The sequence below is a fragment of the Tyto alba genome, unplaced genomic scaffold (assembly GCF_018691265.1).
Source record: "Tyto alba isolate M040663 unplaced genomic scaffold, T.alba_DEE_v4.0 Super-Scaffold_18, whole genome shotgun sequence".
Classification (NCBI taxonomy): domain Eukaryota; kingdom Metazoa; phylum Chordata; class Aves; order Strigiformes; family Tytonidae; genus Tyto; species Tyto alba.
The window spans coordinates 31593505-31618063 of NW_024881280.1; the positions used below are offsets into that span (position 1 = coordinate 31593505).

Below are 24559 nucleotides of genomic sequence, written 5' to 3' on the forward strand. Positions count from 1 at the left end.
ATTTGGTAGGAAGCCAGTTCTTACTAACCTTACCAATACAACATAAAACCTATCCGAAGGTGCAAGTCCATTTTAGACTGACAAAACTATTTTTGCCGGCTATCAGTAGCAAGGAAGCAGCATGCCAGCATGTTCTTTTCATCAAACCCTACTAACTACACAGGAAACAGATGGAATTTGCTGCACCAAGTTCATCCTCCTGTTTAAAATACAGAAGGACTATGAAAGAACCACTTACCTGGAACCTCTGAACCAACTCCAGTGACTGGCTGTCATTCTGGTCTGCTTCAAGGATGACATCTGTCAGTTTATGTATGATCACATCCAAAGGACCCTGATCTTCAATGGGTTTGGTGAGGTCAAGCTGCAGAAACCAGACAGAAACCTTTTATTAATACATGGAGGATCTGAGGTTCTCGTCCTTGACAACATCCAAGGTGTTGCTGCCACACAGGAGGCACTGACGTTACACACTGCCTTTATTTTGGTATGCTACCCAAATCCCCGAGAATCTGTATTTCACTGAATGCCAGAAAATTTTACTCAAGACATTTATTTCTCAGCATTGTAGATCTAATTCCATGAAAAAGCAGTTTAGTCATTGGCAAGCACCCTTCATCCAAACACCTTCCTGTGCTTCTCCACCCTGAGCCAACATTTCCCTCTTCAGCTCTCTTTCTGGGTACTTACACATACATAGAAGAGGAATGAGCCAACAAAGATTATCACCACTAATAAAAGGAACACCTGCTCTGCCCTTCACCCTTTGGGATTGCACCAGCCAGCACCCAGGACAGTAATACAGGGAACAAAAAGCAAGTGACTCAGGATCTTTGCAAATTCATCTGCTGCAGGGACAGCTACTTAGTTGATAAGGTGGAGAACAGGTCTCGGAGCACTCCCACTAGCAGACTTTGGCAATTAGGTGGATAGGGGACAAAGGTTTGGGGTGGGGCATGCAGAAACTCTGCTCCAGACATGGGAAGGCACAAAAGTGGTGGCGATGTGTCACAGGGCTTGGTCCCCAGTACCAAGGCAGGGTTCAAGGAGCAGAGGAACCACCTGCACTGGAAAAGGATTGAGTTAGGGAACTCCTGAGGAAATCTTAATGCAGAGGCAGCTACTGGACCTGATGGGATGCATGCAAGGGTGCTAAGAGAACTGGCCAATGTCACTGTGAGGGCTTAAATTTATCAGGACATAGATCAAAACTGTGAAGATTCCAACTAAATCAGGAAAAAAAAAAAAAAATCCACCATGAGGACAGTCTGGTTGCAGCACAGAGTCCCACAGAGGCTTTAGGATCTCCATCCTTCAAGGTTTTCATGACCTGACTGGACAAATCCCTAAGCAACTTAGTCTGAATTTAATGCTGAATCTGCTTCGGTCAAGATGATGTATCACAGACTCTTAAGGTCTCTCCCAAACTTAATGATCCCAGGATGCTACTTACTAGATTTGAACATTTGCACAATATAAATACCAGAGCTGGCTCATGTTCTAGCCAACACACTGGGCTGCCCACAGCACAAAAGCTGTCATATTATCAAGCACTGCTCTTCAGGCAATTATGAGATCTACTGCATCAGTGGCAACTTAACCTTGCAACCTTCAAACCAGGAACATCTTTGAAATGAAACACAGATGTGTGCTCTCTGAAGTTAGCATCTGGTTTTACAGTTACATGTATGCTCCTTTCCATGGCTGCTATCCCTTTTATTCAACTCTGGCAGAGAAAGGGGTGGGAGGCACAAGAAGGAGAGGAAGGCTGGGCAGAAGAGGCTGCTGATGCTCTGTTTCGATAGAAGCCTGGGCTTCACTGACCCGCTAGCTTGAGTTTTGTCCTAATAAAACTTCCCACTGTACAGAAATGCCCCTGCTTTGAATTAAGGAGTGCCTTAAGGAAGGTAACAATAAGGATGGCTGGAGCTCAAGCACCAACAGAACTAAACCAGAGATCTAGCAGCCTTATAATAATTTGCTAGTTGCTAATCTAACTGATCCATGGAGCTGAATTGCTTTTCTTGTGTGGGCACTCTTATCTGGGCTAGGCTTACTTGAGCAAAGTAGCTGAACTATTGCATAAAAGCGAGCCGAAAGACTGCCAGTTCTTCTCAACATAGACCACCTATGCTTGCCCATTACTATATGCTCCTACTGTGTTACAGGGTGAGGCTCCAGTATTATTTATGAAGTATTTATGTAGATTCTAATACAACTGGAAAACATACTGTGCATCTACCTTCTGAGGAGACTACCAGAGCACCGCAGACTCTCTACACACAAAGATCATGCAATGGTAAGGACAAAGAAAACAGACTTGATGTGGTTGCTCAGTGATCAGTAAGCTGTGGCTGGGTGAGGCAGTCTACAGAGAGCCTGGCTGTCCTGGCGCTTAGATTTTTCACTCCCACAAGCAGTACACCACAAAGGCTAAGGGCAAGTATGTTTGCAAAATAAAGGCAAAACAAGATGAACTGCAGCTTGGCTACGGGCATGGAAGGAGATGATCTACTTCTGCAACCAAGTTCCAGAAAAATCAGTTAATATCCTTAAAAGAAATCTCAGATGACCACACGGCTTTTCCTGAGGTTTTTTCATCTGCCCATCACATCTGGAAGGAAACAGCAAAACAAATGGTCTATTTAACTAGGTCAGAAAGTTCCCAGTTGCCAAGGTACAAAAATATGAATTAATTCATTTTCAAGGCTTACAGTTTGAAAAACAGAAGCAAATAAGTATTTGAGATTGGTTACCCCTCTACGTTGTTCCTGCACTTGCAGCTCAATTTGCACAGAAACATTCAGAAAAATAGTCATCTCTTTCAGCCTTGACCCAAAATAAAAATAAGCCTTCAAGGCATATCCAGTCATTTTCAGTACAGTGTTTTCCAGAGGCATAAGACATCTGGGCAAGATAACTTCTTCAAAACAGTTGTCCTGGCTAAAAGCAACTGGCATATTTTGAGAATGAAACCAAACGCACCTACTTTGCACATCAGAAAGTGTTAAAAAGGGTCCCCCCTTAACAGTGCTCGGCTTTCCCTTCACCAGGAAAGCAGTGCTAGAAATGACAGTATGCTAAGGCAGATCCTCTGGTAGGAAGTTCAATGACCACTTCAACTGACTCAAAGACAGCAGGTACTTTTCAACCACACAAACCTTCAAAATTTGATCCAGTATTTTGTGTATTGGAGGATCAAACCGTTTACAAGAATAAGTTCTCTGTGTTCTGGGCCATGCTGTGGAAAGCAAATATTCCTGGGTTGTGCGGAATTTGGAAGAGATCCACCTTCCTTTTATATACTAAGAAGAAGGGAAAAAAAAAAAAAAAAAAAAAAAGTAACAGTAGAAGAAAAAGAAGAAAAAAGAGGAAAAAAGAAGCCTTTTCAAGTGGAGTATTAGACCCAAGCAGAAGTCAGTGAAAGTAAAGTGCAAAATTTCTGATGGCCCTCTGGTGAGACAACACCACTGTTTGTCATCAGCTGGAATTTCAGCCCTCCTACTCCCCTCCTCTTTCAGCATCTCTCTCTCCAAAGATCACCCAAAGGTTTGTTTTTGCACAGAACTAACACCATAGCAACAGAAGTGAGAGAAAAGATTTATCAGCACCAGCTTGAAAAAAACACAGAGGTATGGCTATGGTGCCTCTTCTGTGAAGTAGGCTATAGTCTACTCTGCTTGTCCTTTTTTGTATTAAAAAATGAAACCAAAACAAACCAAAACAAATCCAAACCTACAAATAACCAGGTATTAGTTTCATTGTACTGCCATTTACCACCCAAACCCATCAAAACTCAGGTGAATGGAATGGAAGACAGTGTCAAAGCTGTACACAGAAAACGCCAGATACAAGGCATATGCCTTTCCAGGTCTTACAAATCTATATATGGAAGAAAACAACCACTAGATAAATGCTCTTATCGTAGCTGGCTGTATCTAGCCTGGACACCTTCTAATAGAAAGACTGGCTGGGAGTTTAAAAAAAGCTCCAAGCTTCGAAACATCTTAGTCCCCTGCACAGGCTCCCCAGAGCATCCACTGGAGAACAAGTTACAGGCACACAGAGCTCCATTTCTGCCTTACTCTCCCCCTCTCCATTCCTCTGTCCTCCAGAAACACGCTGCCAGAGCATTATCCAAATCACTACACAGGAGGGCAAAAAAAAAGTTTATTTCCATTAAGCATAATTTGTTTAAAATGCTGGGGTTGTTTTTCTCCAGAACGTTGGCAATCCATCTACATTGCAGGGACATGGTGAGCGCCTGGCAGGGTGCCGCAGCTCTCCGCTGGTCCCAACTGCAATCCCACCCGCATGCGTTTCTGGCAGCTGTGTTTAAAAATAAAACTATGTCCAAGAGAAAAAAGTCCAGATTCGTTCACTCATAAAAATGCACCAAACAACTGCAAATGTTGGATTTAGCAAAAAGAAATGTCATTTATCTAAATGATTAAAAATAATTTTGTATTTTTTTTTTTTTTATTCAGTGTTTCCAGTCCATGCTATAATCAACTGTATTTCAGAATCTGGCTGAGCAGGATTTGTGGGTTTTTTAAAAGCTCTTCTTCAGAAATAGTTTTTGGATTATCACTCATGAAATGCAGTCTTACTACCAACCTATTCTGTTCTCTGAGGACAGATCTGTCCACTGCTATATCCCTGAGGAGTTTACAATACATCTCTCCATTTCTATTTATCCTCACTTTTCTCTCAAAATATTTTAATTAAAAGGAAAAAAAAAGACTCATAAATCTATTGCTTCAGCATTTTGCTCTCAGTCTCCAATCGGCTAACAAACTCTACTCACCAGGATGCTGCCCTATGTTCTCATTATGTTTCAGTTTTAATTTGATGTGCTGCTTAAGAACAGCAGAATAGGAGTCTGTCACTCCACAGCAGACCGTCCTGCTGCAGGTGGAAAAAACTCATGAAACTTTCCCCCAAAGGAGGTGAATGAAGATAAGGAGAAAATCATCGGAGATGACAGATTTGTTCTGAGCCTTCTTACAAGGCAGATACCACCAAATCATCAGACATTATCTCAAGTGGTAGAAAGCTTAATAAAATGCCACAAAAGGGAAAGAATCCATGCAGTTTTCTGGTGGGGACTTGTCAGTGCTCTGCGAAACATTTCACAAATCAGTCTAAAAGTCCCTTTGTGGTAATTTAACCATTTTCCTCCCTGTGATCTGAACATACATCACCAGCCTGACCTGACCTCTCTGCTCCCTGACTCCTGAGGCTGTATATGGATTTTTCTACACAAACCTAACGTTACTCAGATACTCAGTTAAGTCTGCACCGACCCCAGAACATGCAGGGTTTCTTTCAATCTTAATTCAGTTTCTAAAACTCCACTGCATGTAGACCAGGTTTTCAGTTATCAGCTTCCTCTTCTGGGGCTATTTTCTACCCTGTATCTTCATCATGTACATTTATATCAAAAGACTTGTGAACAAAAGCTTTTTAAATTCTATCCTTCCCCCAACCCCAGCCTGAGTGTCTACCTTCGCTGTACATCAATGCTGAGGAAGTCATAATGAAAAGAAGTCACGAGCTCTGGGTTGGAAAGGCAAGTTTTCAAGCTGAACCCTGATAGCTGATGTATCGGTGGACGCTGTTCTCTCCCCAAAAACCTGAGAGATAAAAGCCTCTAAAAATATCTTAAGTGCTCTGGAGCGGGAAGGGAAGCAGCAAAAATCCGTACTGCCAAGTTCACGCTTTCACCTTATTGTGAAAAGTAAGCAAAAATACACAGGGTAGTCTAATTACAGGAGAGAAGGAGCTTGTATTTGAAAGGAAGTGGGGAAATTCCTGAAAGAAATCAGGAAAACGGTTGTGCATATCTATCCAATACATGTGATACCTACTCATGCAGAGCAACAGAGACAGAACGGGATGGTGTAGAATCCTGCCTGCTCCTCTGACAAACCAAGGGAAATACACAGGACCAAACAAGACCAGCACATCCTCCTTCCCAAATTAAATCCTGCAGGAGCAGTCCAGTCCTATCCCTCCACCAGGACGACACTCCCACAAATCCTGCTGACACGTCTATGCAAGCACAAAACCGACACACATGACTCCCTGCCAAAGCCCATGGAAGCTGACAAAGTATATATCAGTATACATTTCTTCATAAGGAAAGACATTAAGTCACTTTTTATTTTCACTGGTGAACAGACTCTCCATAGCTCCCTAAGTATTCACACATTCAAACTAAATAAACACTTATATATTAAATAGAGTTCCTCCTCGCCTCTCTGGCCAAGCAAGAACTCGATCTGGGATGTCATCATGCACAGTTAGTGCAAGTAATTTAGCACTTGCTGCTGCTGTTAGTGGGGCCAAAGGATACTGAGGGAGAGCGTAAACCCATCTAGGCAACAGAAACACCAGCTCTGTCCCACTGCAAAAGGCAAACACGGTCCCGACCACCAAAGGCTGTAAAGAATGAACAAAAAGTTCACCGAGAGGCCCTGTTTTCTCTTTCCACGTGCCCCTTCCCCAGCGCCAAGTTAACTTGCACGTCCTGTTGCAGCAGTGGCAGCAGAAATCTGAGAAAGTAAGTCCGCACCGGTGATGAGACTTCCCCCCCTTGGCTCTCTCGGGGAACTCTTTCCCACGCAGGAAGGAAATGTAGCTTGAAAATACCCTACCTCTTTGCTAGTCTTCTCGGAATTGAGGAAATTAAAGACCAACCAGAGAGCTTACCTTTCTGCCACTACAGGACGCTAACTCTACGGGTTAACTTCTGTTGCTCTGCCCAGCTAATTGAAGAGCACCACCAAAGCAGAAGGAAAGCAAGTCCCACACTGGGACGTGTCCTTCAGAATCTCAGGTGCCAGCAACATCCCAAGCAGCAAGACGCACCAAAAGGCGAGCAGCAGCACAACACAAGCTATGAAGCCCTGCTGGGTTCCCATTCTCTCGGATCCCCAAACTTTTAACACCAGAGGAGAAGATTCTGGGTTTAACAGATGGTTTCTTTGCGTTTTCTTGCACTGGTGCCAGAGCAGATTACTTTGCATTCTGCTTGGCACAAGTTGCCAGAGAGTATGTGTGAGCACTTTGCACAATTTCAGGAGTCGCACGCTGGCGCTCCCCTGGATGCTCGGTATGATCTCCAAAATGTCTGGGAAGTTCTCACTTCTAGCTGCATTCTAGATAAAATGAGGTAAAAGGAATCTCATAGCTTTTTTTTTTTTTTTTTTACACTACACGTACCAACATACACGGACACCATTTATCAATCATTTCCCCAGCTACTACACAAACTGACTAGCGTTTGCACATTTTAAGGCTTGTCCTGCAGCCACACAATCCCCCAGGACCTCCTCGAGCACCACTTCCCCAAAGTCTCCTTTACACCCTCCCACAGAAGCAAACAGCAAGCCAGCACTGCTGTCGCCTGTGCAGTAACTGACAGACAGTGAATCGCGACTCCTACTCAGCGTGCAGAACAACGATGGGGTAAATTACTGCACCTCTGTTACTCAAACCTCCTCCACTGCCCCCCCCTCTGCTCCCTCCTTGCGCCTCTGACCCTGGCATATAAACCTCCACTGAGCATCACCCTCCTGTTAGCACCAAGCTTTGCCCCTTAACTTTAAAAGTAAAATAAGAAATCCCATCTTTCGGCTACAGCTAAAGCTCTTCACAGAAATTATTTTCTTTTCAGTAGAGATTTTTTTTTACTCAAGACTGGAATTTTTTTTTTACTACATTGTTTTTGACTTACAGCCCAATGCAAAAAAAAAAAAACATCTCTAGAAATTAAACTATAATTTGGCTTGGCTTATCTCCTGTACAATACTTTGGCAGTTGCAGAAAGTTCTTTCCAGAACTTGCAAAGATGCAGGAGCAGCTGTGTCTGAGCACAATATTAAACTGACAGTTCATGTCCCATTAGGGCTGGACTGCAGTGAGCAGGTTTTGGTAGGCAAGTTGTTCAGCGGTTCAGCTTTGTGCAGGGACAGTCTGAAAGGCAACTGCTGACTTTCAGCACTGCATAATCGATGTTGCTTAAATCCAAAAAAGCCTCTTGCCAAGGGTGTCTCCTGAGGTCACCAAGGCTCCTGTGGATTAGGAAGGGCAGCAGAACAAATCCAGAGATTAGCAGAGGAGAAAAGTTGAACAGAAAATGTGTGACATGGGAGGATTAACACTCCAAAGGAGGAAAGTTACAGAAAAACAAGAACCCAGGAAAACGAGCAGCCAGTGTAACCTGCTGCTGAGACTCCCTTGCTTTGCTTTCTGTAGCTGTCAAAAAAATAGGGTTCATATACCCCAGATTAAAAGGCTATATAGGTAGTCCTAGCAGTGGAAGGTATGGGAAAATTACTAAGTGGTTCACAAAATTTCTGGCTCACTTCTTGAACTTAAAGCTTTGGAATGGACAAAACTGATCCAGAAAGCCTGAAAAGACTTTACAAGGAAGATTTTTAATGTTTTTTTGAGCGAACTGGGTCAGATCTAGCCCAATTATTGAACTGACAGCTCAATCAATCCTGTAGGAGAGCAGACATTAAAGGAGGAGTGGAAACTTTCCACAGATATTTGGCCTCAGTTTTCAGCAAGAATGAAGAATGCTGACCATGAGAGCAAAGCAAGATGGTAAACAAAGATGGGTACCAGCAGTCAAAGACAGAACTCATGGAGTGAGGTTCACTTCATCTGATTTTAATGAGTTGATAACTACACTGTGATTTCAGGCTTCTCCTTGCAGTCAGGGAAAAATTAATAAATACCTTGATGTTTTACATTAATCTAGCCTGCTTTACATTCATATTCTAGGATATGAGGAATTATACCTGAAATATGCCTGATCAGAGGGAGCCTAGTGGAGTGGCACAGATGTCAGATGACTCTTTAGAGTTTAATGTGCTGAAGTGAGGGGAAGCTGCCTCTCTCCCACAATTGGATACTTAGAGAAAAAAACAAAACAAAACAAAACAAAACACGAGAAAACCCCAAACAAACAACCAAAAACCCAAACAAAAAAACCCTTCAGAAAACAAAATCCAATTAACCAAAACATGTCATAGGAAATCACAGGATCATACAAGGGTTCTGAATAACTGTATCCATTATCAATTGCTCCCCAAGGCTAAAAGGGAAAAAAAAAAAAAGCAACTGTATTGGAGAAAGAGTACAGGGAGACAAAAATGACAGCTACTGAGAGTGTTCATTTGACCTAGTACTATGCAAGCATTTCAGCACATTTGAAGATATTGAAAAATAATCAGATCCCCAGATATAAATAATAATATTTAAAAAAAAAAAAAAAATCTAGTGAAACATGACATGAATCTACAAAAGATTGACCAAACCCATCTAACAGGCTTTATGACCACTGATTCTCTAGATATAAGAAAAAGCAGCAAAGCTATTTTGTCAGATTTCAGTAAAGCACGCAGTCAGATAAACTGGAGAAAGACAAAGACCAGTAGACAAATGAGAAGGTTAATGAAGAGCTAAGTAAGAGAGAAGATGACAACGGCTTGAATGCTGAAAGCGACGGTGGCAAACCAGAGAGGGTGAGCTAGTGGTATTCCTCAGGCACCAGTCCTGTGATCATTTTATTTAGTACCTCCAGTAGTGGTCTTATCACAGTACGTAGATTACTGATATACCTTAATAATTACACAGAAATGTAACTGACACCACCACCCAGACAAAAGTATCACGCAAAAGGGACAACCAGAAATAGGACAATGCGGCTGAATACACAATGAAAGGCTACAAGTAGCTGGACGCATGATGCAAAAAAAACTGCCCTATGCTCAGAGAAGGGTGATAGTATGAAGTACATCAGTGACAAAGATAAAATTAGTTTCACCACGACCAGGGTATTTTGCGTGAGGTTTATGGGTCAAGCTAGTATAGAAGACACTACTGAAACACCCCATGGAACAGCTGCACCCAGTTTAAGGCAACCATATCTAGGAACATAAACTCAAAATGAAAATAAATGATTAAGAATTCAACAAAACTTTTTAAGTTGCAGGCTCAAGAACCTAGAAAATCACTTGCACACTTACATCCCATGGTCATGGGGTGTATAAATAGGAGCACTTGGGCTAATGCAGATTCTTGGAGCGTTAACCACTTCACAGCAAGAAAAAGCTTACCCTACTCATAAATACTGCTGCTGCGTTTGAGTACTGCTTTACTTTATGCTATAAATGGGCATTCCAGGGTGCGCAGTACGAAGAGAAATCTGCTACCCAAGAACACGTATGGTCCAGCAGTTCCCTAAACATTCTTTTAGCAACAGAAGAACTAGGAGGTGCAGCAATGGAGATCAAATAGAAAAAATCTCAGCTTTCAAATTATTCAAACTCACATTTCACTTCCATCCTAAACAGAGCGCTAAGTGAGCAGCACACAGGCAAGATTAAAAAAAGACCATCAGAAACATCACTCAGGAAGAAGCAGGCAAAGAAGCACTTTGTCATCGAGTTGTAAATCAAGTCTGGCACACTCCTTAATTCTGGGCTCATTTCCTCACCCACCTTGACTGACGAGCCTTCCTCACCAGATGGAGAAGGAAGCTGCAAGTTCCTTCCTTGGCAAGGCACCCAGGCCTCACTGGACTTCTGCAAGGATCCTGCAGATAACTTGTCTAGCTAAAATGGCTGTGCAGACTTAAAGGAATATCAGCAACACAAAATTAGGTCAGAACTTCATTTTAATTTGTTAATAATAGTTTCAGGTGCTATCTCTCAAGCCTACCATCTGACTGTTGGGGCTTTAAAATGACATTACCCACCCCCCACTATTCATTTTCTTTTCCCTTTCACTGTTCAAAAGACTCAAGTGAACAGGAAAATAACTTCCTATTCAGGGAGGATGGTGAATGCAGCGGTAATTAAATGAGCTAGAAAAAGAACAGCTAAAATTGTAGTTCTTATTCCTCACCCAACTCTGTTTACAGGAATCTCAAGCATTCCTGTCACAGCAACAGGTAAATACATCCTCAGAAAATGAAGTCTATAAATTGTTGGTATGCCTTCCACAGACTCCAAACCCCATCCTTAGTATTCATACTAATTTTAACAGGCAAAGATGGGAAGAGAAGAATAAAGTTAAAATATAAGATCACAGCTAGAGTGTGAAAAGCCTGTGTGGCTTATAACCTCATGAAGAGAAAAACAGATAAACTTCTAGAAGGTCTCATGTGATAACCTAGTTTTCAAAGCATGCTTGCATGCACTCTCTCCCTGAGCTCTGCTATCAAGGCATTTGTCTTGACCGTCACTCAGCTGCCTGCCAAGACACCCTAACAACTTCCTTCTTCCCTCTTCTGCTTCTTGTCTACCAGCACAGATGATACTTCATTTGCTCTCACTTTCTTTCTTTCTTCACTCTTTTGCACAGGGGCTCTTTTGTACTCATTCCCAATTTCACTTTGGCATCTCTTCTGCACTGCTTTCACCCAGGCAACACCCATCCTGCCAACTGATAGAGAGAGCTGAGCCCAGCCCCTGCCTCCCCCCAGGTCCCTGCTCTACCAGACATCCCCAGCCCCTTCTCTTCTGACACTTTGCTCTTTCTCCCCTCAGTTCTGCGTTTCATGGTAACTGAACCTCAGGTTCATAATCCTGGTTTCCACTTTTCTACCTCTGGCTCTTACCTCAGCCTCTGCTCTTGCTACTCCCCCAGTTAGCTGAGCTCCCCCTTTTCGCTGGTCTCTGTGAACACGACCGTCACGTTGCCAGGCCCACTATTCAGAAGGCATCGACAATCCTCCCAAGCTCTTCCCCTCATGCAATCCAGACCTTCCAGATTCCTTGTATCCCTCACCACATCACCCTTATTTTGGATCAGAGGGAAGACCTCCCTTGTTCAAAATTGTTCAAAACTCCCTCCCACCTTTCATCTACCCACAAAGTCAATTTACACTGTCCACTTCAAAAACCCACCTAGTACCTTTGCATTTTCTTCCATCCGGCTGCTTCCATTTCAGAGAAGCTTGCCGTAAGCATTTACAAAGCTTTGTCACTGACAGACTTCACATCCCTTTTTCCAAACCTTGCTTTGCTGGAGGGACACAAAGTCACTTCTAAAACAGCCAAACCCCTCAAATTCCCCTGTCTTTTCTCCACAGAGCCACCTGACTCCATCTACCAGCTTGACCACACATAGATAGAAAGAAACGGGAGCGTTGGTATGACCCTGCACCTAAATTAACACAGCTACACAGCTTCCAGATGGTCAGTGAGCAACCATTAAACTAAGGGTAGAGTAATATTCAGAGAGACCAGCTAAGCAGAGAGGCATCTCAGCTGAAGTTAACTTGGCCATTAAGAAAGTTGTTCATAAAAAAGAATAAGAAACACATTTGATATATTTTTTAAAATACATATTCATATCTCTCCAAGACCCCTTGATGAAGAGGATATATGTATGTGTTTTGTTCCTCTCCTTCCCTTCTGCACTACTTAACTTTCTCTTAGGATATGGCACAGCAGAAACCACCACATGCTGCCACTCTAAGCCATCTTCTGAAACTGAGAACTTACCTCAAGCTTCTATGCGTGTCCCCATAGTCAATTCTCACCACCGTAGTGCTTAAACGTCTACATTTTGAGAAGGAAGGGGGCTTGAAACTATTAAAATGCAGTTAACTGACACCCCTTCGTAATTAGAAGTACTCTCTGACACCAGCCCTTTGAGCTAGGATATGAAGAGTAATTCTTTTCCTTGCCTGTCTCACACTCGGGAGCCAAGCACCTCACTGTAAGCTGTCACCTCTGAGTTGTCTGAGCAGGAAAAACTGAAACCACACATCATTCTTTTACACCCAGAAGTTTTCACATACAAATGAACAAAAGGGCCTGTTTGATGACAAAACCCCATCCACATGCTTCCTGACTCTTCAGCCTTCACTGCTAGTCTAAGCAAAGTATCTTGAAACCTTCTGGGCGCAAGCACACTTGAAACTTTCAGGACAAATCTCAATTTCCAAATGAAAACCCTTTCCTTTATTGAAAGCAAAAGATGTGAATAAACTTCCCACTTTAATTTATGGCAGCAGACACATAAGAATCAGCTTTATAAAACTTCAGGGAAAACTTCTATTTAATGAGGGTTTTAATGGACCACGCTTAAGGAGAGAAAAAAAAAAAAAAAAAAGGCAGAATTTTCTCCCTTTACATTCCCTCCTCAACCCACCAGCACAGAAAAGCTGACTTAAAAACCTCAGACGACCGGCAAAGAGAGTTCCTGCAGATGAAGTTTACTCTGCGCGTCGCAGCAGTGTGAAAAGCTAACTGCTCCCCAGCAGGAGCTGGAAAGGCGATTTCCAAAGGCTGCTTCCTTCTGAGCTGCTGCGGTGTGAGCACGGCCGCCTTCCGCCAGAGCCTCCCACCAGAAAGCAGTCCTTCCAGAGCTGTCCAACTCCTGATTCTCACCTCACGGGAGAGATTAAAAAGAGCATTATCAAGTTTTTTTGACCACTACTTCCCTCTCCACTGCTTTGCATCTCTCTACAAGACCCCTTTATTTCCCTCCATCTCTTCTTGGCAGCTGAGGATTACTGCCAAACGGGCATCTCCCTTCTCTTCAATCAGTGGCCAGGACTCCCCGGCTGGCAGCCCACGGGGCCATCCCTCGCTGCTGTTTACAGACAGGAAAGACTGAGGTGTGTGACCCAGCTGACCCCTGTTAAAGATAATGTTATCACAGCTCCAATTGTTCCTGTCTACATCTGCTGGTGGGAGGAAATAATCAACTTGTCTGAGCTGGAACAGGGGATGTTGGAGAACTATGAATCAGAAAGCTGCTTGAGTCAGGAAACTTCGAGCCGTATGTTGCATTAATAAAGGATTTTTTTTTTCCATAGCTGTGCTAATAAACAGAAACTTACCATTATTTTTCCCTATTTCTTCCTATTCACATGAAAGCGAGAAGCAGGGTGTGGGGGAGGCGGTGTGGGGAAAGGGAGAGACCTACGTGTAAAATTACAGGTCACCCTTCCTCGCGCCTTGTACACAACTGCAGCCATACACAGTGTCTAACACCCACAAGACCTACGCTGCAGTGAATATTTAACTGCCAGCAAACAGGAAGCACTACAGGATCTACATGTATGTCCTGAAGGTGCTGAACTCCAAGCCAAGTCCTCAGACAAACACACAGGCTGAAAAACAATGGAGGGGTCCTCCATACTGGCTTCCTGACCTACAGAAGGAGCGCTGTGGGGCCAGTTCGGCCCTGGGAATGCCCTAAGGCACTGACTTTCAAGGATTTTTTTATTCTACACAGCAGCATTTCAGAGAAAAAAAAAATACTAGGATAACTGGTCAAGTTGCAATGTTTAACTAAAACACAATAAACTATGCTCCAAGGCACCATGCTCACTTTGAGAAGGCTTGTTTTCTGTCCCATTAGTACCAGCGTTACCTTAATTAGCTTTAGCAGGCTGGCCTCCTTTAAGCTGTAGTGCCTGCTGTGCTCTCACATCTGGAAGTTCATCGTCCAGGAGGTCATTTAAGCCCTTCTAAGTTATTTCCTCCATTGTGCATTTTTATCATTAGCCCATTTTACTTGGTGTTGGAATACTGGATCAGGACAGCAGAGAGATGCTTATGAAGCTACAGCAGCTGTGAGCCTTACAAGAACAGAAGTGACACCCAGGCTCTTTTATTATGTCTCAACTCTTTGAGATTTTCATGTTTCTGGATCATCAGCCAAACTCAAGGATCTTGTATGCTGTTACAGAGGTGTGTTTAGCACAACTTATTTACTCCATGATTGCAACTAACCAGGAGCAGAGTCTGTTACCACTTCCCAACTGCATGGCAATAGTGTCAGCTAACTCACCCTCCTGTGGTTGATTAGAAGTGCAGTAACATCTCTCAACACCGGTTATTTGCTAACTGTAATACCCAAGTGGTCTACACAGTATCCTGTTTCACTTATTGACAGCTTTATTGCTTTCTCCTGTGAGAAACAAGCCATGGTACTAAATGACTCTGAAGTGCAACTTTTTTGCAGTACAAATTCTCAAAGAGAGGGAGACAACCCCATCCTGCAGTCCCTGTGCTTTGACCAGCTCCCCAAGCATACTGAAGGCTTCGGAGCTGCTTCCCTGTAACAAAGCTCCACTTCATTAAGTGCAGCTACCAAATATTCCTTCTTTGTCAAGACAGTGGGAACCGATCTCTAAAAAAGCAGACTGTTTAGGACAGTGACTGGGTGTGGCAGGAATAGTGTTAATTTTCTTCCTAGCAGCCTGTAAGGCGCTGTGTTTTAAACTGGTGACAAAACCAATGTTGACAACCCACCCATGTCACAGTTACTGCTGACCAGCGCTTGCACAGCGCCCTGGCCCCCTCCGCCTGAGGCTGCCCCTGCAGCCGGTGGCTCGGGGTGGCCCAGGGGCTAGCAGGGGACACGGCCGGGCCAGCTGAGCCCCCCTGAGCAAGCCAGAGACTGCCTGGGGTCAACCCACCGCAATGATCTACACATAGGATGGTCCAAATTTGAGCTCAAGCTCCTGCTAAACACACATTTACAATCACGTTATAGTGTTAAAATAAGAAGCGAAAAATATGTTTTAAAACATCTGGCTGGCATAGGCCAGGTATTTCTGTTGTTTGGGTAAATGTCAAAGCTCTTTTTGAAAGTCCCCTTCCCATCTCTACACAGCCATAAGCAGGCATCCTTCTAAGATGGAAAGACATGCAGACAGAAAACTTCCAACAACATTTAGCATATTTACGGCAACGTGACATTTACAGTTGTGCAATTTAAAAGAAGGAGAGTCATTACGCTATTGCTGGATCTTAAGTTTTGGGCATTCCATTTTTTTTCCCCTATTCCATTTTTTTCCTCCAGTTATTTCAGCTGCTCAAAGCTTTTCCCATCCTTCAAGAAATATTTAAAACACGCTGACTGAATATGCCCTTTCCAACACTGGCATAGAAACAATTTCCCTAATTTATGACTAAGATGGCCAAGAGACATTTCCAATTTCCTAAGAAAATGGGTGGACTATCTGCTAATCACACCCTTAGCTAGGCCACGTCATTACTTATGGCTACGACTGCTAAATGAGCTCTGGGTGAAGAGGAGATAGGAGCACGCTGGACTCAAGCGAGAGCCATTTGTACAAACCCTTTGCCCAGGTGGTTCGTGTCACTAATCTGGTAGCACAGGCTCTTCAAGGAAGGGGGTTACACAAGCATGTGTGGGGAATAACCAACCTTCTGCAGCAAGAGGAACAGTTGTAAAGTCAGCTGCTCTTCAGAGCAGTAACAGAGGGACCAACGCTGAAGCCTTGTTTGCATTGTTAAAGGCAGTGAACATCGCAGACATGGGTTAAGGCCGGACAGAAAAAAAAAAAACAGAGAAATCATTTGATTTTGGTGTGTGTGTGTGTGTGTGTGTGTTTGCTCTGAAACAAGTATTGAAAGGCATATATAAAAGTCTGGCTGAGCTGCTTCTGCACATTCTCCGAATTCTAAATGAAATCTCAGTGCAACAACTTGTTTGAAATCTGTAAAATTTCTCTTCTGATCCAGATAGTTTAGCTAAAGACAAACATGATCTCACAAATGTCTATGAAAGCCTACAAGTTCTCCTCACAATTTTTATAAAGCTTCAAACACGGGGAAGGAAAAATAGCCCTAAGTGTATTATTCTCAGGTTACTGAACTGCTCATCAGGCTGTGCTGTCTCTCTTTAGTTAAGTCCAGGTCTTTAAACAACATATCAACAGGGGGCAGGGGGAGATGGGGAAGGAAAGGCTCAAGATAAACCAGTGTTATTCAAACTCTGCTAGATCCTAAATAAAACACAACAATACTGACCAAGCAGAGACACAGAAGACCTGGCATGGCTCCAGAACACAATAACCATTTGTCTTCTTTGCCAGAGGCGAGCAGCAGCTGGGGAAGCCACTCGGGGGTATAGAATAGCATCACGCTACAGCTGGAGGATTACTCCCAGGAGCAATGCAATACATAAGAATAAAAGATGACAAGTTAGATGAATGCCCTTTGAGAACCTTTTCAGAAAGGACTAAGTGTTCTTTAGGAGAAGCAAGAAAATTAAGGATGCAAAAAACTGCCAACACAGTTTTGCCAAATTCACTTGAGAGTGAAAACGAATTGACATGCAAAAGGGTTCATTTGAATCGGCCTGAAATCCTGCAAGGACACCCTGGAGGGCAGATCCCAAAACAAGGGAGATGCCCAAATGGTATTTTGTGAAAATAGAGTTTTTTCTTAAGAGTGAGCGGGAATCCTTTGAAACACTCCCCAGAGTTTGTAGGATTATTATACATACGCAACGGGAACTTCTGAGTGGCAGAAAACATCTCGAGCATTTTATAACTTAGCTGGGGAAAGAAGCTGAAAGCCAGCAAGTGTTTTTTATTTCTTTATTTTTTAGTAACACCTGTTTTAAAGTTAATTTTGTCATACTACCTGTAAACCTGCTCCACATCAAAACCAACCTTCTGGGGAAAAGCATAAGACTGGAATCAAAACATAAAATCTTTCGAAACGCTGCATGTTCTGTAACGGAACAAACATTGTTGCATTTCCTACCTGACTTCACTTACCACGTGGCTCCTTCAACAAGAATATATTATATGAAAGAAGAAATATAGGTGCCTAAGAAATACACCCTTGTGCTAATACAATCAAACACACAAAAAGGGCCAGACCAGCCCTACATGAAGCTTTTTGGCTGCAGGCTTGGGGAGCTAAACTGGGAGACCTTTCTGGAGGGCTAATGGGAGGGAAGGGAGAAAAAAGGAGAACAAACTTCTATAGTGTGACACCAAGCTTTATGTAAATTATAGTCCTTTCTAGAACACCATTAAGTCCATATACGATATCCCTGCTAATGACATGGAATGGAAACAATTTATTTTCTGCAGCACCTTTCAAGGCTGCCAGGAAAAAGAGCACTACAAGGCTGGAAGGAACATGGTGACCAGCAACCAAAAACAGGCAAAAGGGCTCCATTTCCACCACAAAAGCTAAACATAGCTAAGATATCCAAGGCAAAACAAGGATTCAGGTTCCCAGGTCACAGCTGAATTTATTTAGGTACATAAATCTCCTAGGCAGTTCGTCTGAAATTCTTAGGTTACAATCAACCAAGTTACTGTAAAATAAAGTGTGGATTTGCAGCTCATCAACAACACTGAAGCCAGGTAGCTGTGGATCAACCCTACTTTCACCCGAAGTGAACGTGCAGTATGGTAAAAGAGCCTCAGCATCTGCAAGGTGCTTTGCCCTAGAAGAAAAATAATGCTTAAGATACAGCACCAAACTAAACGGGTTAACTAGGACTGATGTGATAGAAAGGAAAGGTACGGGCTGATTTCCAGGAAGACTTCCCCGCAGACAAGCATGTTAGGCCATGGAGCAATCTCCCAGGAACTGGTAAGAGCTTGATCCATTGGAGCCGTCTGAAAAAATTTACACCCGACCACAGACAAAACATAGGAAAGAACCCAGCACTTCAGGGAAATGTCGGTTACTCCCACACCTACAGGGCCCCCCTCCCCAATTCAAACCACCAGAAAAACTTCACACAGGTCCTGTTATAACCGAGCCCCTTCCTTTGCCGCAGCGGCTTTGCTCCCAGCCGGTGCCACCGCCGCGTGAGGGGTCAGGCCTGTCCCCTTCCCCAAGGCAGCACCAGCCCGGCAGCCGGAGGCCCCGTTCCGGTCGCTGCGCTGCCTGCCCTCAGCTCTGGGCTCTGCCAGCCCGCAAGACCCCAAACTAAGCCCAAGAAAAACTACCTCCTGCGTTAGAAAATGCCTGACTTAATCCACTTGGTAGAGATTGGAGGCGTTGGCCATGTCCTTGACCAAGGCTTGCAGGGTTAGTGTTCTGCGATATTAATACATGGCTTACTACAGGCACATGTCACTCAAGCTTTAACTAGAGCATTCCAAATAAATCTGCTCGGAGCTTTAACGAGTCCTTACGCCGCTCAGCTCTGTGGCATTCACAATGCAGAAGATGGCAGTAAATCTGAACACGCTAACAATACAAAAAGACCTACTGTAGTTCGAGTTCAGCCCATTAACTATCATGTAGCAATACAGGGCTGAGTCACCACCGGTTTATTAGCTGTGACCTATAGCTATTTACAAAGGAACGTACCAATGTAAATGTATTTTGGTAAGTGCTATGCGCTGTAATATATGCTGGTGTTCCAGCCACTTCCTTCTATCAACTACCAGCAACCAGCATTTTTAAAAGTCCAGTTCATTTAACGAAAAGACAAGACGCTCTCCCTTCAGCACAGAAACTTAAAGAAGCAACTGCGTTTAATAATCAGCAAGTTCATAGTCTCTACAACATGTGCACTTTGACACCAAACAGGCTACCAGTGCAGTTAGGAAACACCCTATGCAAACATAACTGATTTTATTTACTGTCTGATAAGAGCTTTCAGAGGCACCCTTGGCAAACCAGCAGCTAGGTAGCAAAGATTACAGAACATGCACTTCCACAGCACATCTTGAGTCAGGTGTTTCAACAGTGTGCGGGCATCTATATCTGATAAAGACACTGTAAGAGACAAAAGGTAGGTTATGAAAAGGATGCCCTGTCATGCTTATCACCACAATGAGTAACTGACGTAAAAGACTTCAAGTCTCGTCATCCTTTCTCACTGAAATCCGTCGTCTTTCTTCCCCTTCCTCTCTTTACACGCCCCACGACCCAGGATGACCCCAGAAAGTGCAAGCACTAGACAATTCATCTCCAGACTGTTCTGGCAATGAGTACTATGCCGTGGGCAGGATCACCTTTGGCTTTCCCACTAACAGTGGCAATTTCAATTTTAAATATTTTATTGCTTGTAGTCATAAGAGAAGTGGAAGAGTAGCTGAAACATGCGAAGTACCATTAAATTTATTAAGATAACATGCAGTAGGAATTGCTTCTATGATTAAAACCAGCAAAACAGGACACATGTAAGATACCCCAATCTTTTTTTTTTTTCCTTTAACGTAGCTGATCCTATAATATACAAGCAAATAGGAGAACAGGATTATCCAGAAAGTTTCAAAAAGTTACTTATGTTTATTTTGGACTCACCTTATTTACACTTGCCACAGTTAGTGGTGCAGCAAGAAAACAGGAAGGCAGAACCACCCCAGAGCAAAAATTAACCATTGCTTGTAGCACCCGCAGCAGGGTTCAGCATGTGAGAAAACTCCCCAGGCAGCTACAACTGCAAGAGCACATTCTTAAACCATACTGACTTTGCATGAAATCTCACAGAGCTGGTGTTGCAAAACTCAAACTCAAGAAAAGAAAAGGAGAAAGCAGCATCTGGAACCATCAAGGCTGGTATAGTGGCAAACCAGGTGCTCTCCTGCAGCAAGGGCAGCTGGCACTGGTTAGCACCACAATCTAGTTGTATTACCACCACAGCAGTGGGCTTTGTGAACAGCCACCTAAGTGTAACAAGCTGTGCTTGAAGGCAGGGGCAAAGAGAGAAGTGGCTCCTCTCTCCATTGCCTGGCACTTGCCAGGCCACGCTGCAGAGCATCAATGGTACAGGCTGAGCCTGCAGAAGGAAAGAGAACAATTCTGCAACAAAGATTTTTAAGCAAAAAAAAAACAAAAAAAACCAAAAAAAACAGATGACCATTAGCCCCATACATCATTATAGCTTTCCTCCCCTCTCTTTGTAGCCCCTTCTAGTCACCTCTCTGTCCCGTGGTCACTAACAGACCAGTGCCCACGATGCAGGAAATCTCTGCCTTTATCAAAGCAACTGGGCGACAAGTGGTGATATGGCAAATTAACTAGGGAAAACACACTCTCATCGTGGAAAGGTGTGAGCCAAGCAGTAGAAGGTAAATATAAAATTCAAACTAAGCAGTAATTCCATTGAGGAAAGTGTTTCAACTACCTCTCAGAGGATCTTAAAACCTCTTTGAACAGTTACAAGGCTCCTAAATCCCTGATGAGGTTCAGATCGATACTGCTAATGGGCCAAATTAAGGCCCATAAAAACGATCCAAATTCTCCAATGTGGGAATGAAAACAGGTATTTTAACTATGTGGAACATCCACCACAAACTGGCATAAAACATGTGTGGCTAGGGTTTTGTTTTGCTTCCTTTAGCCAGCAGTCTCCCCAGGGAACAATAAAATCCACAGGCAAGCCAGACAGCCCGACCCCTCCAGAAACCTCCTGCATCACTCCATTGTGCAGAGGGACCAGCTTTCCCAGCCATCCACTTCCCCCATCAGTTTTTCCCTTGCATCCAGCAGGATGCAGGTCACTGAAAGGGGCACCTCCACTTCAAACCCCTGCACTCGCAGTTTAAGAAACTAAAGCTTATAAAAGGCAATTCGCCAAATTCTTGACCTAATGTCCTCCTGGCTAACTTGAACCATGGTTATGGCGATACGTTTGGGATCAAGAGGCAAGAAGCATAGAATAGGAGGTTACAACGTGTTTTGCCTCCTCCTGGTACAGCTTTCAAATTCTAATCCTCCACGAGGCAAGTGGGAATGGGAGACAGAAATACAGACAGAGCCTGTTGAGGAGGGGAGGGGAAGAAAAAAAAAGAAAAAAAAAAAAAGAAGGAGATTCACCATGCAGCACAGGCTAAGAATATATACAGGAGAACTCAGTTGTTTTCTTCTCTGCTGAAAATAAACGTCTCAATTAAGTGCTTCAAGAAACTTCTAAGTATTAAAAATAGTTTATGAAAAATGGGTGCCTTTCAAACTGTCTCCTTCTAGGGAAAAGTTCCCAGCAAGCATGATGAGAAATAACTAAGACTTAACAGTAATTAATTTTCAGCCCATCCAATAAATTGCATTTTATCATTTTTATTTATACCTCAGATTAACACAGGACATATGCTAACCACCTACTACACAATTGCGACAGCAGTAAAGTAACAGTTTATTGGACTTAATCTGGGCTCTTTGATTTAGTTGGATTTTACTTTAGGAACCAACAGCGAGGGAATTATTTTTACCAGGGAATATAGTTTCTCCTCTTCATCCTGTGCCTGCAGGAGGGGCGACCTCTGTCTTCCTGGTAATAAAACTTTTCTTTCCCAGTCTTTCTTTATGTTAGACATACCAAGCTCATGACATTAGTCTGCTATTTCAGAATCAGAAAGTTGTCCACAGTTTTGGAGAAAATGGGCAGTATCCTCAAAAGCACGTCTGGGACTGCTCCGTCTGCAATACGTGGTATTTTAAAATGCAATGGGAGACGTGGCTGTGGCACAGTCACGCCCTACTGTTAGGAAAATGATCAGAGGAGGATACAGTGGCGTGGACTTTGGACCAGATTACCGGCGTAACAACCTATTTCATACTCCACCAGATTGACCAGTCCATGTGGAAAAGATGCCACTGTTGCTACCTGTAAAGGCTAATCTTGCAACCCCACCTTCCTGGGTCACCTGCAGGAGCAGTCCCTCCAACCGCCGGAGGTACCAGACTACAAGAAAAGGTTTGTGACCTGCACAGATCTTGGCACTGGAAAGCTAGGCTTGTTTACAGGACTGGCCCAGTCCCCTCTGGCAAAACCAAATTAAGCAACACCCACATCATCCATAGATAAGTTAAATTGTTAAACTTGCCTATGCAATGAGAACAGCCTTCAGATCCTTCCTATTACTTTTCTTATGCCCTGGTGTAGACTCACCAAAAATCCTGCTGAAACCCTGCTTGCAAAGAGGTGCTGAGGCAAGGATTCTCTATACTATTGGAAAGAGCAATCTCTCACCCCCTCACCCCTTCAAATAGCAGCAATAAGCTGCTGGTGGCTTTTGTTTTTTTTTTTTTCTTTATAGGGGCAGAGGTTCTGCAAGTCACCATGCTACTTAGCTTCTATATTTATGTTTGCTAAATTTGACCAGTTCCCACAGAACCAAAGTTGCTCACTGAATACTGAAAGCATCTCATCTTGTGGGCAAAACATTTTATTTTTAAAAAAAAGTTTTCATCCTGAAATTTGTATTACTTGCCTCCTTTGCCCCCCACATAACCGGTATGCATATGGAGTATGCATGTTCCTTTTGCATATGGTTGTATCTCGTTAACTGCAAAGCAAAAAATTATAATAATTGAAACATTAACAGAAATTTGTCATTCTGCCAAGCTACTAGGAAATAAAAGGTTAAATGTCTGTAATTTTAGCTTTCTTTTACTGTATTGCCAATAAATAGTAGATTTACAAATGTAGTAATTTTTTTAATAGAGCCATGAAAAACAAATACCAAAATCATGCGATTTTGTAAAGTGTAACTGTGATAATCTTATTGGGACTGGAATTCTGCTGATGAACACAGACTGTTGCATGTGGAATTTTATATATTTTGCTCTGAAGTTAGAAAAGGAAAATTTCTTCAAATGTGGCCAAAAAAATACTGCCAAATTTCTATAAAAGTTCATAGAGGGAAAGACACCAATGGATTAGCCTCAGCACAGGGACCCAAGAGCCTCTGTATTGCTGTGCCCCAAAACCAGAAGCCACGATGCACATTTAGATCATTAAGTCAAACTGACCTCAAAAGAAGTCAAGAGCAACCCAAATGTAAGCAGTGCAACAGTAAAGACAGTCAGAAAACCTGCCAGCATTCGATAATAGAATTAACTCAGAAAAATTTCTCGGCTAAAATTTCGGGGGACGGGGCGGGGACAGGCAGACGGAACACGACTCAGACACACACAAAAGGTGGAGTGGGCTGCTGCATTCATATTTACACCCAAAGGAAACAGCTAGAGAGTCTGGCATTTTCCTTGAACCCTAACAGCTGCTCAGCATCTTTGAAAAGCACGCTCATTACTTAGCAACTTATCCTCAGATTTCAGATACAAGAAGGAACCAATATGACTTGTCCTACATCCCAAGCCACAGAACTTCCCCTCCCCATGACCTCCATCATAAATGACAAGCTGCCAAAAGACTGATCTTTGAAATAATGATTTTATTATTTTCACAAACCGTTTCAACTAACTGTGAAACTTACTTGATACCTAGTAGTCTCTTTTAACTATTATTTCCCCTTTGCTAGAGTGCCTGATTTCCACTGCAGTGCTTGCAGATCTCATGTTCCGACTACACTTTCTATGCCATAAAAAAAAAAAAAAAAAAAAAAAAAAAAAAAAAAAAAAAAATCACCTTTCAAAATCTGGAGAAACACATGAAAACTTAGTGCTGGCAGCCTTAGCTCTGCCACGTTTTTCTTTCAGAACATTACAGCCAGTCTCAGGCTGTAATTCAGCAGTGGCCCAGGAGGCAGGACTCCACGCTGAGGTTAGCTGCGAGGCAGAACTGCAAGGGTCTAAACATTGAGGCTCCCACCTTCAGCTAACAGCTAGCACCATAGCTGAGAGCCCAGGATGTGCTGCAGGGGACACGCGAGGTGCAAAGCACTCCTCTGCCTGTCCTGGTGCAGGAAACAAGGTGTGACAAAACACAGCAGGGTAAGCAGGCACGCAGCTAGCAAGTTGCAGAAGGGAGCCAAGCAATTTAGAGGTGGCTGTCCTAACAGTTCATCAGGCTGCAGGAGGTTTCCTACCATCAGTGCTCTCTC

General features: G+C 43.2%; 1 protein-coding gene across 2 annotated transcripts in view; it reads right to left on the reverse strand.

Annotated features, from left to right (window-relative positions):
* Positions 1-24559, reverse strand: part of ITPK1 (inositol-tetrakisphosphate 1-kinase) — a 153472-nt gene that overhangs the window by 77688 nt on the left and 51225 nt on the right. For both annotated transcript variants that reach the window (XM_042790570.1, XM_042790571.1), the window contains exon 3: positions 239-364. In XM_042790570.1, coding sequence (XP_042646504.1) covers positions 239-364 — 126 coding nt within the window. The remainder of the gene's footprint in view (positions 1-238; positions 365-24559) is intronic.